This window comes from Tamandua tetradactyla, chromosome 19 (assembly GCF_023851605.1).
Source record: "Tamandua tetradactyla isolate mTamTet1 chromosome 19, mTamTet1.pri, whole genome shotgun sequence".
Taxonomy (NCBI): Eukaryota; Metazoa; Chordata; class Mammalia; order Pilosa; family Myrmecophagidae; genus Tamandua; species Tamandua tetradactyla.
In genome coordinates, this window is record NC_135345.1 from 7,808,493 (window position 1) to 7,825,640 (window position 17,148).

General features: G+C 43.8%; 1 protein-coding gene across 4 annotated transcripts in view; it reads right to left on the reverse strand.

Moving 5' to 3' along the window:
* The window catches only part of STK32B (serine/threonine kinase 32B), a 474,254-nt gene that overhangs the window by 342,248 nt on the left and 114,858 nt on the right, over window positions 1–17,148 (reverse strand). For all 4 annotated transcript variants that reach the window (XM_077136366.1, XM_077136367.1, XM_077136368.1 and 1 more), the window contains exon 2: window positions 614–669. In XM_077136366.1, the coding sequence (XP_076992481.1) occupies window positions 614–669 (56 nt within the window). The remainder of the gene's footprint in view (window positions 1–613; window positions 670–17,148) is intronic.

Here is a 17,148-nt window from a genome sequence, read left to right on the forward strand (position 1 = left end):
TCCATATTTCTGAGTTACTGCGTCTAAATTTTTCCATCTGTAAAATGGAAACAGTTACCTAAAAATTTGTAAGTCTCTCTGGCATTCACTAAGTACTCAAAGCAGTTATTGCCAAAGGAAATTTCTAAATGGAAACAGACAAGCACTTGCTTGAAGGAACTCTTTTTCATCCCTGAAAGTTCCTGCTTTCCTCTCATTACTTTCTATAACCCTTCACTGAAAATCCTTGAGGATCACAAATATGAGCTTGCAACAGGACAAATGCCTACATTGTTGGAAAGAGCTTTTGGCCATCGTAGATCCTTTCCTAACTTAGATCCTCAGGGAAGAAATGGCATTAGTAGTCTCGAAATAATTACCATTGTAATTCACCTAAACCAGAGCTGCCATGGTAACTTAATTTTAAAAATAAAATTAGACCATATCCAAAGGAAACAACAGACTTCCTTTCACATTTCAAATCTGGAATATCCAAATCTTCCTATCAAGTAGAACATTTCCAGTGCCCAGCAGCCAACTCAGAAACAGACACACAAACATACACTTACACACAAGACCAGTGTCTGGGCTTTTATATTTTCTTATAAGATTTTTAAAAATTCATCATTCTTACCTTCCCAAAACTCCCTTTACCGATGGCCCGTAGAATCTGAAAATGGTCAAAGTTGACTGCAAAAGGAAAAAAAAAGAAAAAGTGAGATTTGCCAAACCTCATATTGCTGCTGCCAAACCTTGTAAATATACATAGCCCTTACCTAGGTATCTTACCCACTTCCTCCAAGTGGCTTTTCATTTAAATTGCATTATATTTAGCAGCACTCCAGCACTAATGAATTTGCAAGGTACTTATCAGCATATTCCATTTTTTCCCCAACGCACATATTTGACGTTGTTAAATAACAACGTTACACCAAAATATAAACCTCACCAATTGGTGTATAAGGGGAGAGACATCTTTGGTATTGGGGAGAGGGGTGACAGAGAAAAACTTGGATCCCTGGGTGACAAAACATACTTGGCCCTTTGCCAGAAGACCTTTCCCCATATGGCCACCGTCTCATCCGTCTGGCACTCTTACATACCCAGACAGCAGCTTACCTGCCTGAGTGTCCTAGAAGGAGTGAATCCCACCTCTTTTATGAAAACTCTGAATAACCCTCAGTAGATGCTGCCATGTCAGAGTCCTTTCCTGCTTGTACGTCTACCTAACCCTCTGCATTGAGAGCCTTTTGGGGATGAAGGTGATGACCCCACACCCTTATCCTCCTCCTGCTCTGCCTCATACCTCCCACCCCCACCATTTGCACTGCACTTCTCCTTCAGGCCCTCCATTCTTGCTGTTTCTATTGGCTCATTCCTCACCACTGCCCCATCCCTACATCAGAACAATTCAACAGTGTACAGATAGGCCACTGAATCCTTCTGTCCCCCTTTAACTTGACCACCCCCTCCTTTGTGAAATATTCCCTTGGTTTCCAGATCAGTTTTCTACTCTTCAGTTCCTTTTGTACACCTAGGCTCATCCATACAGCCCCTAAATACTTAAATCCATCAACCCTGCAGCCTAGACCCTTTCCTCTTCACATTGGCTCCAAGGCTTCAGTTACCACCTCCCTGCCGATGGCTCTCCAAGGTACCTGTTCTCTGGCCCCCAGGCTGTATGTATTGATGCCTACCCCATAGCTGCTCTTGGAGGTTTCAGAGCTACTGTGAACTCAACTATACAAAACAGAACCTGGGATGCATGGCGACAACATCATCTGATGGCACAAACATGAGGCCTGGGACTTAACCTTGACTCTTCTCTCACACAGCCTCACCACTTAGGTCCATCTTGCCTCTTCTCTGTCTCTCATGTCCGTGCACTGCTGAAGCCGTCTTTCTACTCGAATCCACTATCATCTATTGCTAGGGCCATTGCAACAGTGTCCCCAAAGTTCTCTCTCCACTCTTCCACCTTGGGGTCTACTTTTCATGCTTGCTCATCCTCTGCTCCACCCTTCAGTGCCTTCTGGCCCCCAGTGCTCTCAGGGGAAAGAGCACATTCTTCCCCATGTGTGCTAGTTGGAAAGGATTTATGTACCCTAGAAAAGTCATGTTTGAATCCTAATCCCATTTTGTAAAGGCAGCCATTTCTTCTATCCCTATTCAGTACTGTATGTTGGAAATTTTAATTAGATTATCTCCATGGAGATGTGACTCCATTAAGTGTGGGTATTAAACTTGATTAGGTGGAGAGTGTCTCCACACATTCCAGGTGGGTCTTGGCTTTACTGGAATCCTTTAAAAGAAGCAGCACTATGGAAAAAGCTGGAGAATGCCATAGCCATGAGAAGCAGACCTTTGGAGATGAAGAAGGAAAACACCTCCTAGGGAGCTTCATGAAACAAGAGGCCTGGAGAGAAAGCCAGCAGATGCCACCATGTTTGCCACGTGCCTTTCCAGATGAGAGAGAAACACTGACCATGTTTGCCATGTGCCTTTCCATTTGAGAGAGAAACCCTGAACGTCATCAGCCTTCTTGAACCAAGGCATCTTTCCCTGGATGCCTTAGATTGGACCCTTCTATAGACTTGCTTTAATTGGGACATTATCTCGGCCTTAGAACTGTAAACTACCAACTTACTAAATCCCCCTTTTTAAAAGCCATTCTGTTTCTGGTATATTGTATTCCAGCAGCTAGCAAACTAGAACACCACAGCTCTAGATCCCTATGCAATCTGGCTCCTGCCCACTTCCCCACCCCTACCTCCAAACCCTCTGAGCTCCAGATACACGAGTTTCTTTCCATGCCTCTGATGGTCACACATCTGTCTTACACAAGCCATTTCCTGTTCCTGATGCTCTTCTGGTCCCACACTTGTTAATTCTGCTTCATTCTGCATCCAAGGAAGACTGCCTGAGTCTGTTCCCCCTATTACATGTACTCACAGCACTGTGGAACTTTTCTTCAAAATACACACTTGTGCATTTATTAATATTTTTATTACTATTACTTTTCCCCAATAGGATTTAAACTCCTTCTGGTCAAAGCATGTTTGCATTTTGCTGTTTTACCCCTGGAACCTATCACAGTGTTTCTTACACAGTCAGGTTTCAATAAATGTTCATTAATTAAAGGAATGATTGAATGGACCAATCTCCATATTCACAATGCCAGAAGCAATTCCTGATACAGTAATAAGTATTTAGTAAATATTTTTGAATGAGCTTGAATTACAGCCAGTTCCCAATAACTAGGAAAGTCATGTTACTTACAAAAGATGAAGTGAATGGATTAGTTTCCTACATAATAGAGGTAAGGACATGGGAGAGTGAATAGATAGAACTAATTTCCTGTACATTAAATTTACACAGATGATGAGGATTATGCTGAATTATATCCCTGCTGAGTCAAATTCAGAATCGTGTGCTAATACTTAATGTGCTTAGTAGAGAGCAAAGGAGTTAATGGTTAACTTAACAAAACTTTGGCTCTTTGACCTAGATCATTCTCCTTTGTGAACAACTTTCCAGGAAAAGAAATTCCATATTTTCACCTCTTACCCACTTACCGAGGGTCAAGGAGAAGAAAAAAGCAGCAGGCCTGGACTGCAGGCTTATGACCAGCCGTGGGCTAGGAAATGTACATATCTTATCAATAAGCCTCCAAGACCCAGAGGGCAGGAATTACTTGAAATTTCCTACCCTGACCCCCCACCCCACCCCTATAAGCAATAAACATTGCTGCTTCCTGCCTCCCTATCTCTGTGCTGCAATCTTACCTGCTTGGAAGGCTGTTTCCCCAACACCCCTTACCCTTGGGAAAACTGGCCTTTGATACCCAACTCATGTATCTGGTGAAGCTCTCTCCCCACCCCCAATAAACTATTTTCTCCTCAGTGCTATCTCTGAACCTTCTGCAGACATCTAACCAGGAGTTAGGAAGACATGTCCTGTGGTCAGACTGCCTTAGGTCCATAACTCAGCGCTGCCCCTGTCTGTGTAGCCTTGGATGAGTTGCTTAGCCTTGTTGTGCCTCAGTTACCCCAGCTATATATGAGAAAATGGCCAACCTTCAAACAAAAAGCTTCCCATAGTGCCTGGCACATGGCTATCTCTCAGGAAGGGTAGCTATTAGGGAAGTGAGGACAATCAATTTCCTCTCCTCTGATTTCTTCTGGGTGAGATATTTCCCTGCTCCCTCCAGGCCTCCTGGCCCATCAAAGGTGGTGTAAATTACCCAGATGGCAAGTTAGAAAAGGAACTGCACATGTGTGTTTCTGCTTGTCTTCCACTCTCTTGGGAATATGCCTGTCTTCAGGAAGCAAGGTTCCCCTCTGCTTCTCCTCTGCTCTTTCTTGCAAGAGGCTTTTCTATGGTTATACTTGCAGGGTCCACCATTCCCTTTGACTGTGTAGATGAGTCTGGCTAGCTCTGAGGTTCAGAAGGAGGGAGCCCGTTGTGGCTTCCCTCCTGAGCCACACTCCTCAGCTCCAGTTTCATCCTTTCCAAACGTAATACTTAAGTTTTGCCCAGCCTATTCTTTTGTTCTGTTTTTCAAAACTGGAGATTGATGTTAATTATTGAGCAAATCATCAAATGCCAAAAACAATTATTAGTTTAACCATTATGAATATAATGTTGTAAATAGCTTCACACATCCATATCCCTTACAAAAATGTGAGTTCTTTTGAGACTCTAACATAACATATGGGGCAAGGAGTACTAAATTAATGCTTATTTGCTTATTGGGCTAGATTGGATTTAAATGACTGAGCATTTGGCCTATGCTTCCCATTTATTTATTGTGATTCTCACAGAATAGTGTATATATGCATACATTTTAAATAATGGAAATTTAAAGCTTGGTTGAAAAACAAGTTGAAATGGCTTCAGTCAGTGAGACCACCAAGAAAAGATGATTCTAGAAATCACAGGTATGGAGGGTTGATGTCTAGAGCAAGAAAAGTTGGCTGAAGATGTGGGAGGGTTGAAGAGTGGGTTTCTTGGGTGACCAACTTGCCCACAGTGCTCAGAACTATTCCAGTTTTAGCACTGAAAATCTTGTGCCCCTAAAAACCTCTCAGTCCTTGGCATACCGAATGGTAGGTCACCCCAGGGTTTCTCAATCATTAACCTGTCCCACCGGAAGAAGCCACAAGCACTTCCAGAGCTGTCAGGATAACAAGGGTGGGTGGAAAGGATACATTCTTGAAAAGTTGTATATTTTCAGGCTCCCAGACACTTAGAGAAAATTGCTCAAGGGTGATTCTGTTATAAATGCACTGTTAAGTTTATTAGCCAAAGGCAAAGTCAGAGAGTGTCAGTGACCTCCCATAAAAACAGGAGAACAGTAATCCCTGCCCCATGGGCTGCTGTAAGGACAATCAAATAATATACTGTAGCAGTTATGTGCTCACCCAGTCTCAAGTCTCTTTTCTCCCTTGGTAGGGAAACCCCAGTTCTGTGCAAGAATTGGTGCAGCCGGCCCCAGGCAACAAATCCTAATAGCTTATCCCCAGCAATTAGGATAAGCTAAGTCCTGCTTGAGCTAATGCAGTGGGTCTCAAACCTTTGTGTCCATCAGGACCCCCTGGAGGCTTGTTAAAAGTGACTGGTGGGCCCCATTGAGATGGGACCAGAGTATTTACATTTTAACATGTTCTCAGATGATGATGATGGTCCAGGGGCCACACTTGAAGAACCACTGATCTAATTAATCTGGACAATTCTGTTTCCATGTTCCCAGCTAACCGTGCAGCCAACAGTGATCTTGTGACCCAGGTGTAGTCAATGAAATCTAAGCAAAGGGCTGCTAGAGAGATTTCTAAGAACCTTTGTTTTCCTTATGAAAATGGGAGGATACAGCTTGAGTGGCCCTTCAGTTCTCCCAGCTTCCTCCTGCCATGAATGTGTCTATTAGGTAACAAACACAAGCAAAAGGCCAAAACAGTTGCAGAGAAGTCACCCCATATTGTTGAGCTTCTGAAGGCTCCACCTACTCTGGACTTATTATACAAGGAAAAAGAAAAACAGCCAACCTTATTTGTTCAGACCATCGATGGACAGGTTTGCTATGACTGGAAGTCAGAAGCAAGTCAGAAGCATTCCTTTGTGATACTCAGCCCAGGCACATAGATGTGGTTCAGCTTATGCTAACTATCTTGCGGTTGCATTTACAGTCCATTATGATTTTACTGAGAGGCAGAATAGCAGAGTTGCTTGGGGCATAGACATCAAGGTCAGGCTGTGTGGGGTTGAATTCTGGCTTTACCATTCACCAGCTGGGTGACATTTTGGGAAATCACTTTACCTTTCTGTGCCTCAATTTTCTCACTCTTAAAATGAGTACGGCCATCTCAAAGGGTTGTTATGAAGATTAAATGAATTAATATAAGTATTTAGAATAGGGCTAGGCATGAAGTAATAGGTACAGGTATTAGGTATTACAACCATTTTAATTATTATGGATGAATAGATTTCCCCCATTTTTCAGCCTTATGATATGACAATGGTCTGCTTAAATAACAAAGTATCCCATGGGTGATAAAGCTAGAGCTGTATCTGTTACAATTAGATATTGATGGTGATTGATCACACTGAGTAAATCTACCGTATAAGCCAGTGTTGCCCTACTTTGTAAGCCAGTGGGCTCTTTTCTCATTTCCACTATACCAATTATTTCTAATGAATTCATAGCACTTCTTCAACACTGCTGTATTCTTGAAGCAGTTTATCCAGAAAGCTCAGTGTGAATTATGAATATGATTAGTTGTCTGTCAAACATTTCCAATGAAAAGTAAATTCCAATCATTAACTTATAAAAATATATGCATTTAAGCTTCATGTGCATCAAACAAGGCGAACAAGCAAACATCTTCATCCCTGCCACCCTAAAAATAAGATGAAAACTTCGGGCTCATTCTTTTTATGGTTGATGCCATACATGCAGGTTCCCTGTGGGTAGGTCACACATGTATTTAGTATAGTTGGCACTGTAATGAATATTATTTTGAGTAAGTTACTGATTTTTAAAAATCAAGACTTTTCACCAAGAAACACTGATTTCTGACATCAGTTGAGAAATTGGAAGATCTGCCCAAACTGGGATTTGGGTGCCTGAGACAACAGTCTTCCCTCTGACTCCCCACTGTCCAGCACTGGCCCAGTCTGTGCTTCTCTGTTTCCTGTCTGAACCCCATAAGCACTGGCAAATTGGGCCACCGGGCTGTAGGGGAAAGAGGCTGTAGGGGAAAAAAGCTGTAGGGAAAGGAGTGTTTGGTGTCCAGCAGAGCTGTTTAAAGTGAGCTCCACCAATGGAGTTAAGTGCAAACTCGAGGAAATAAATTAACTTCCCCAAGCCTCAGTTCTCCCATCAGTAAGAGAAGAGCAGTCATGCCAACCTGCTCAAGTCAGAATGACTCCCAACTGAGGTGTCACAGCAAGTGTAAGCTGCCCTGCAGTGTCAATGCAAACCTCTGCTCCAGCTGTGGACTCTCAGCCTGGTCACCTAGCATCTCAGGATCCCAGGTTTCTCACCTAGAATGGGAGTAAGCATTCATCTGGCAGGAGTTTTCAGTGGATGACAAATTATGTCACTAGCTCACAATGGCTGATGTGTGATATTTGTTTTTGGGTTTGTCTCTCCTTTTTTACAGAGATAATTCAAGTAACATAAGTACTTAAGAATGGGACTATGTCCCATTATTCATGGGATCCCAAGTGCCTGACAGGTAGTGGAAAGTAAGAACTCAGGAAAGGCAAGTGAATATACCCAGGAACAAATGGGCTGTAGCAGTTAGGTAGACTCTCCTGCCTCCTCTTTCCTTTATAAGGGTCCTTGATTACATTGGGCCCATTTGAACATCCAGGATAATTTTCCCATCTCAAGGTCCTTAACTCAATCATATCTGCAAAGTCCCTTTTGTCATGTAAGTTCAAATATTCACAGGCTCTGGGGATTGGGACATGGACATCTTTGGGGGACCATCACTCTCCCTTTCATATCAGTTAAGGGGATCGACAGTGACCATGTTGGGGGTAGGAACTGCTATTTTAGATAGTGTGATCAGGGCAGCCTTTATAAGGAAGGGACAATTGAATGGATCTATGAATAAAGTGAGAGAATTCTCTATACAGGTATCTGGGGGGATGGTAATTACAGGCAGATGGAGGGAATAGCACATCCAGAGGCTCTTGTGCAGGAACAAGCATGACAGTCTCCATCCAGCAGGCAAGCAGGCAAGGGTGGCTGGACAGTGAGAGAGGGAGAAAAGATGGAAGGAGCTGAGATCAGAAAGATGGTCAGGAGTAGGCTAGGCAGGACTGTACAAATGCAGGTAAGGGCTTAGGGGATTTTCTAAGCATGAAGAGAATGTACTATATGGCTCTGAGCAGAGCAAAGGAAACATGGTTTATTGATGTTTGTTCATATTGATGAAAGTTTGGAAATATCCAAATTTCAATCAAAACACTTCATCTGTAATCTCAGGCAGGCGAGCCTGCCACAACATGGTAATTGAGGAAGTGGCATTCTCAGCATTTGTATCATAGTCTGTCTGAAGAATAGCTGATGGGGAGGGTGGTTGACCAGTAGCCCAGTCGAGGAGAGGCAAAGCAAGCCATTAACAGTGTTGATTCAGCCCATCCAACTGTGGAGGACAGAACAGGACATTCTCATTACTAGATTCAGGTCTACGCTTCCCATGTTTTCTGGGTATCTATTGTGTGCTCAATCCCGAGGTGCAAGGGGTTTCAGAGGTTGTGAGTCTGCCTGCAAGGAGCTCAGAGCCTCATGGGGAGACTCCAGGACACCAGCAGACATCAAAGCACAGTTACAGGTGCAGGAATAGTCAGGAGGAAAGTACAGGGAGAGGGATCACCTCTACCATGTGGGGAGCACTCAAGGAAAGTTTAGAAGAGCACAAGACCCTTAGCATTCTTTTGGGGAGTAATAAAGAGTTCTCTAGAGAACAGAGAGGAGATGCAGGGATCCCAGGAAAAGTTACAAGGGCTTGAGTTGTAAGGAATGACGTCCCCCAGGACAAGGATTGACCAGGCACGGCAAAGCCTGGATAAACCTCACTCAAGATGATCCATCTGCCTTTGCTTACCAAGTCACTTCTCAGTGTGATGGTCATGTTCATGTGTTAGCTTGGCTAGGTGACAGTGGCCCGTTGTCTGGTCAAGCAAGTACTGGCCTATCTGTTGCTATGAGGACACTTCATGGGCTTAAATCATGAGCACGTTGGTTGCAACCACAGCTGATTACATCTGCAGTCCATTAAGGGGAATGTCTTCTGTAATGAGTGACACTTAACCTAATCACCTGAAAGCTTTAAGGATAATTCAGAAGAAAGAAGCTCTCTTTTCACATCAGCCGGCCAACCTTTCCTGGGGAGTTCTTTGAGGACCTTCACTGGAGCTGCCAGCTCACAGCCTGCCCTATAGATTAAAGTTCTTATATCCCAATGGTTACATGGGATACTTTTGTAACTGTCATATTTACAGGTATCTCCTATTCCTTCTGTTTCTCTAGAGAACACTGAGTAATATACTCAGTAACTGATTCAGCCTCCCAGGGACTACAAGTTTCACAAAAGGGTCGTTTGCACAAGAGATCAGACCATTGGTGTTGCTGGAAAGGGACACCCTCACTGTGAATCGACCTACTGACTCCAAGCTGCAGAGTTTGTTCATGAAGAACCAAGAAGGACCCTTTCTTATCTCTTCTGCCCACCATCCCAAAAGCCACATCTGAATTCTGTTTCGATTCTTCAATAGCTTCCCATTGCAGGTGAGAAGAAATCCAAGCTCCTTCCCCTGGCCTAGAAAAGACCTGATCTGGCCTCTTTCCCCAGCCTCACCCATGTACTTTTTGCTTGGCATATGTCAATCACAAACACACCAGGCACCCTTCTGCCAAAAAGACTTTGGACCGTCTATACTTCCACCTGGGATGCTCAGTCCTGGTTTGCTCCAAGGATGGTTCATTCCCAACCTCAGAGCTCACCTCCTTGGAGAGGGGAGAGTCCTTCCCTGACCCTCCTACCAGGGTAAACGCTCCTAGTTACTCCCCACCCTCATCACCATTTTTATTTCCTTCACAGTAATTATCACAATCTGAACTATCTTGTTGACTTGTGAAGCATCTGCACCCCCACTTTGGGATGTCAGCTCCTGAAGAACTAAGATTTCTCCCTGTTTTGTCCACTTAAATTCACCAATGTCTAGAATAGTACCTGGCACACAGTAGGTGCTCAATTAATGTATGTTAAATGAATGAATAAATGATGAATACCAAAAAGGAGAAGTCCAAGGGAGTGCCATGCACAGTAGACATAGCAGAGCCATTTCTGGCTGGGGCATGAGGGCAAGCTTCAGGGCGCCGGTGGCCGTAACTTCTCAGAATCTCACTACAATGTTTGTAAAGTGGGCCCAAGAATACCTATCTCATAGGTGTAAAGGTGATTAGCGAAATAAGGTATAAAGCGTTTTGGCATCCAAAAGGATGTATATCCATACCTCTCAAATGAATGGTCACATTTAACACAATCATAATTGAGGCTGTCCCAAAAATTGAACAAATTTTTCTTATTTTTTGGGAAATAAATAGGTGATAATAAATAAAGTGTTTTGCCAAATGTGTGTTGAAGAGAAAAGTCTTGTCCTACCATATATAAGAGCACAAGCTTATTTCATTCATTCAACAAATATTCCCTGCACACTATAATATGCCTGGAGCAAATGAAAAAGACTCAACTCCCATACTCCCATAAAGTTCATTCTACTGGGATACGCATTGTAAATATATCCACCAGGGTGGCAGGGTGGTGTGGAAGGAAAAAAGGAGCTTTGGAGGCTAAAGGACCAATTTTGGAAACCAAGTGGTTAAGAGAAGAATTATTCAATGCATTGTGTTGGGAGAACCAGTTCACTATTTGGAAAAGAAATTAAATCAAATTAGTGACTCTCCTTGTCCTAGACACCAAAATAAATTTCCCAGTAGATCAGAGTTAAATGCAACAACATCAAAACCACCAAACTCAGAGTCTGATATTGATAAATATCAGTCTCCTCCCTCCCCATCACTCATGGAGACAATTTATCTTCTTACTTGAAGGCTACAGGCTCACAGGCCACCAGGGCTGGATGGAACAGTGCCCATACAAGGAGGTGACTTCCCTAAGTAGCCACATGTACACATGTCACTACAAATGTTGAAAGCTTTTCAGTTCACCTGGGAGCTCCCACAGCACCCTGTGTGGAGGTGCAGCCTGCGCTCATGGCCCCAGCTTGAATTGTGTCCTCCCTCACTCGTCACTGGTTCCTCCAGAACAAGGTGAGGTCTCACTCATGTTCATGGTCAAGCTCCTGGCTGGGGCTGGTGCTAGACTGATTGTTAAGTGTACTTCTCATATACTTTCTGCTTATATATCCCAGTGCACACCCCGAAAGGCATAGACAACAAGTGTTTGCCAAACTGACCTACAACCACTTCTTAGAGCCTCATTAACAATTGGTTTGTTTCCTAGTTGGTAAATGGATTTTATAAAACCTCACAGCCTTTTGTTTCCCTCACCCACACATTTATGAGCAAAAATACTGGATCTGTAAATATTCAGGAAATTATCTGCCTGATTTTTACAGGAAAGTATTATACAGCAATAACCTCTGGACAGATGCTAACTTGGATGCTGATGGAAATGTGGAATCCATGATAAGGAATGTTTGAGAGAGAGATGGAGTTAAGCTAGCAATTCCTCAAAAGCATGACTGTCTTAGACACATCTCCTTCCTACATGCCCAGAACAGAGCGCTGCCCAGAGGAGACGTTCAATCCACAGTGAATGAATGGGAAAGGAATAGCCAAGCAGAGGAGCCCACCTATATGCCATCTGCATGTGCACAACTGGGTGCATGTACACCTGTATCTGTTGGAATTTAACAAACAAAATTTTGCAAAGCAGTTTTCACTCTGTTGGACTGGAATTAGAGCTAAATACATCAGGGAGAGACAGGCTTTGGTTGCAGCTCAAAACAACCTCCAGCTGTACAGACTCAGACACATCACCTTCTCTACCTGAGTCTCTATTTCCTTGTGTGGAAAGAAAGTGATGTAACTAGATCTATCCCAGTTCTAAACTCAGTGACTCAAAGGGAAGTTCCTTGCAAATATCTAAAGCAGAACATTTCTATTGAAAACCAAGTATATTCTTTTTATGGGGCTGCCATAGCAAAATACCATAATGGGGTGTCTTCAAGCAGAAGGAATTTATTCTTTCACAGTTCAAGAGCCTACACGTCTGAAATGAAGGTGTCAGCAGAGCCACACTCCCTCTGGGGGCTCGAGGGGAGGATCTTTCCTTGCCTTTTCAAGTTTCCTGCTGGTAGCCAGCCATCCTTGGGTTTTCTTGGCTTGTGGCAGCATCACTTCATCTCTGCCTCTGTCGTCACATGGCCTTCACCCCTGTGCCTGTCTATGTCTCCCCTCCCCTTCTTATATAAAAATCCTTCTTATAAAGACACTGATCACATTGGATCTATGGGCACCCTAATCCAGGATGACATCATCTTAAATAATTACATCTGCAAAAATCCTATTTTTCAAATAAGGTCACGTTCTGAGGTTCTAGGTGAACATGAATTTGGGGGAGACACTATCCAATCCAGCATCCATGGGAATATGAAGATAAGGGTATTTTAACCCTGGTTCATTATGACCTTACCTTAACTTGATTACATCTACCAAGACCCTATTTCCAAATAAGGTCATATTTACAGGTGCAAGAGCTTAGGACTCCAACACATCTTTTGGGGGAGGGGGGCATAATTCGATCCCTAGCTCCTAGCTATTGACTTCCTGAAATTTTTATGGTTAGAATAGAACAGGATTTTTGGGACCTATCTTATGGTTTAGAGTCTATGGATATTTTTCAGTTCAACTCCTGAGTGCAGGTTGGGTGGGGAGGGGGTAGGTGGTGACAGCTAATAGTCAAGAAAATATCTATTGCTCTTCTGTTTGTACAGATGACATGGTTACTTCCATAATGTTCAATGCTGAAATAAAGGTGCCATGTGACATCAGTTCTGTCTGAGGGCTTCATTCATGAGGGAATAAAGATTGCTTAATCAGACACGAATAAATAATCCATTATCTTGATACAGATGATTGCGTTGTGGTCCTTCACATTAAACATAAGTAAACATCCTCCATTAGCTGTCATATAGTACTTGGTATTAATTACACCAAATACTTAAATGGCCAACTCTTGGGATCTGATCTTGAACACTAAGGATGGCCTGGTGTGAGGGTCTGATTACAAGAATGTAGATTCCGTGGGGGGCAGCAACACCAGGAGGAGGTGACAATATCAGTAGCCCTAATTCTTCATCCGTTCCTATACCCGTGCCCTTTGCAATGCACTTTTATGGCTCTAGAGATGGAGTATATCCCCCCCACCCCACCTGATTCTCAGTTCAGCCAACGCATATAACTTAATCTAACCAGTAGGAAGCCAGTGGTCCTGATGCAAGCAGAGTCTTCTGTATATCCACCACCTCTCTTGTTCTTCTACCTTTGCCATAGCAACATGCCCATCTGCCTTCCGGAGGACGAGACATTGGGCAGTTTCAATAGCCCATTTGCCACAGATGAAGCCATCCTGGACAAGGTGTCAGCCTGACATGTGCAAGAGCCCTGCCAAGCTCAGCAGAGCCAGCCTGAAGAGTGGTGAGGGTGCTAAAAGCAGTGGTTTTCTATGTGATATTACTGATAATAAAATAGAGGGGAGAGAAGAAAGAGATAGAAGAAGAGAAGAAAGAAGGCAGGAAGGGAGGGAGATTTAGGGCTCAAGGGCTATTCTTAAAGGAGTGGGGTATCTCAGTCACAAAAGAGCTGAAACAGTTTTTAAAAAGAAAAAGAAAGTGGAAAGAGTCACTATATCCAACATCAAATGTGAGCTACAGTAATTAAGATTGGGTGGTATCGACAGACAGACAGACATAAGAAAACAGAACACAAGAGAGAACCCAGAAACAGACCCACACCATAAACACAATTGCTTTTTAACGTTAAGTACAAAAAATTCAAAGGAGGAAGGATAGGCTTGTCAACAAATGGTGCTGGAGCAACTGAACATCCACAGGCAAAAACAAAAAAATATGAACCTTGTTCTAAGTCAAGGCAAGAGCAATTTTCCTGGGTGGGAATAAGAGACACCTCTCATACTGAGATCTGAAAGAAGAGTGAGGGCAGCCAGGAAGGAAGAATTATAGACACAGGGAAGTGGGTCAGAATTACATGAAGGTGGAAGTAAAACTGGAGAGTTGAGAGTTGTGCGGCTCCCTTTTCCTTGGGAAGAAGGATGCAGACTCTTGAAATGAAAGCAAGTGGGGAGGATTAAAATAGCAGCACTGAAAAGGCAGAGGACAAGAAAGCTGTGGTTGAGGGCCTTGGGTAGCTCCATAGCTTCAGGCCCCAGGCCTGGCCTGCTTGGCACCCTCCCTTCACCACTGGTCTGGAGGAAGCAAGGCCTGACCCCCCAGGCACGCCCATCACCATGTATAGCAGGGGAAGCACCGATTACTTTTGTTCAACTGAGTTCCTTGGGTCCAAACCTCTTGACTCTGACCATGAGCAGCTGAGGAGGGAAGCTACTATATCCTCAGTAGCTAGCAAGGAACCTGTTCTACACACATAAAAGGGGTTTGAATTGATTTCCTATGCTGCATAACAAATCATCAGACTCAATGGTGTATAATAATACCATTTGTTAGCTCACAGTTCTATGGATCAGAAATCCAGATAGACTTGCTAGGTTCTCTGCTTAGGGTCTCATGAGAACAAAATCAAGGTGTCAGCTTGCCTGACTCTTATCTGAAGGTTCTGGGGGACAATTCACTTCACATCTCATTCGGCATGTGGGAAGAATTTGGTTCTTTGTGGCTGTAGAACTGAGGTCCTGGTTTCTTTGCTGACTGTTGGCCAGGAACACTCTCAGCATCTAAAGGCTTCTCTCTGCTTTTTGCACTTAGTTCCCCTGTCTTTAGCCATGGGATGTCAAATCCTTCTGATGCTTTGAATCTCTCTCTTACTTCTCCTTCTGCTACCAGTGGGAGGGAATTCTGTGCTTTTAAAGGGCTCCTATGATTAGATTTGGCCCACCTGAATAATCTCCTTTTTTGCAAATTAACATCACATAATCACAGAAATAACACCAGGGGTGAAATTCAAAGAGGCTATATTAAAATACTGCCCACTATAAGTCTGATCAATTTTTAATGAATTCATTGGTATGAATCACTAAAAAGTAGGGTTCTCTCCCCCCCAAAAAAGTACAAACACATACACATAATCTTGTTAATCCTAAAATAAGCCAAAAGGATGAGATGAGAAAGCCTTGTTGGAATTTATATCTGTGGCTTTGGTTTCCCTTTGGGGTTTCAGGATCTTCTATTTATTTTGTGTCTCCCTCCTGACATTTCATGGAAGTCTGGCTCTACTCCAGGCTCTGGGCCAGAAACAAGCCAAACATAATCCCAGCCATCCAGGCGCTCCTGCCTGGTGAGTAAACAAACCCTGAATAATGAGTGCTCTAAGAGAGGTACGTTCAGCATGCTGGGAGTCGGGGACAGAGGAGGGAATGTTAGCTCTACTCTGAGGGCATCAGAGAGGAACAGAGCCAAGAAAATGCTATTGCTTTGAGGGGAAGAGGAGCGATGACACAGGTCTCAGTAAGCACAGGGAAGTCCTCTGCTTGCTCAGACATTAGATGAACTTAGAGACTTTTTCTCTGTGGGACGACCAAATTTGGTGATTTGGGAAAATGGCTTTGACTTTCTCGGCTGATAAGGTACATGACAGCTCCTCTGCCCTATCGAATGAGGGGATGGTAACATTTTGGCAGAACCAGGGCGTGAGAGGGCTACTCTCATGAGTAGGCTATGTGGGGAGTTCATTTCAACTCTCTTTTCCATTTCCTGTAAATTATAGATCACAGGTATGTTGTAAAAATTAAATGAGTCTGTTCAGAGTAAGTGTCTAATAAGTGGTAGTTGGGGGGGATAGGGATGCTGACTGTTATGATGATGATGATGGTGATGATAATATTATTGAAAAAGCACAGGACTGGAAGTCAGAATAAACCCAGAGCTATAGAGGGAAAGCCCATATTCAGTAAACATTGATGGTGGCTGCAGTGTGGAGAAGGAATTGCAGAAGATGAGACTATCTGGGAAAGGTGAGGTGTCCAGGCAAGAATGTGGGTGCCTGAACTGGAACCAGGGTAGCAGGCAAGAAAAGGAGAGAACTTGAGAAATGGACAGGAAACGAATCAGCAAGACCACTGGATGTGGCCAGACAGCAAGGGGATGTGGGATCAGGATGTCTCCTGGCTTCGCAAAGGCTGACTGATGAGCTAGAGAACGTGAAACCCCAGAACACAGAGGAGAAATGGACACTTTGTGGGAAAAGATGGTAAGTTCATTGTGGGGCCCGTTGAGCCTTTGTCACCTGTAGTGACAAAGAATAAGCAGGACAATGCAGGAGTTAGAAGCAAGGGAGAGACAGATGGGACTTAGACCCAACAGTCAGCTTGTCAGCTTGGGAGGTGAGCACAGAAATGGATGAGGTGGCCCAGAAGAGTGTGTAGAGACAAGGGCAGGGGTTGAGAAAGGACCCTGGAGAATACCAAGTGCTGAAGGGAGGCAAAGAAGGAAGTCAGGAGGAGAAAGGGTGTTTGGAGAGGTGGCATAAGACCACGAAGAGTATCACCTTGAGAGAGGAGAATGTAACAAGTGTGTGGGGGGACATCAACAGAGTGAGATGCCACTGCCAGGTCGATGCCATTTCCCCAGTGAGAGCCAGGGCCTGCCCGCAGTGGGCCCTTGATGGCAAATGAATGACTGAATGAATGAGGGAGTGAATTATGTATGGGCAAAAGAATAACTGGGTGAATGAATAAAAGAATGAATGGGTGAATGAATGGGTAAACAAATGAGTGAATGAATGGGTGGGCATAGTGAGCACTCAGTCCGTCCTCTCCTGCTGATCCTGGCCACCCACTGCCCCATGAAAGCCACATGAATAAGTCTGCACCACGTTCTTCTCAGCTTCCCTGGCCTCTGAATTGTAGCTGACTGCTGAGTGGAGCCCAGAACGTTTCC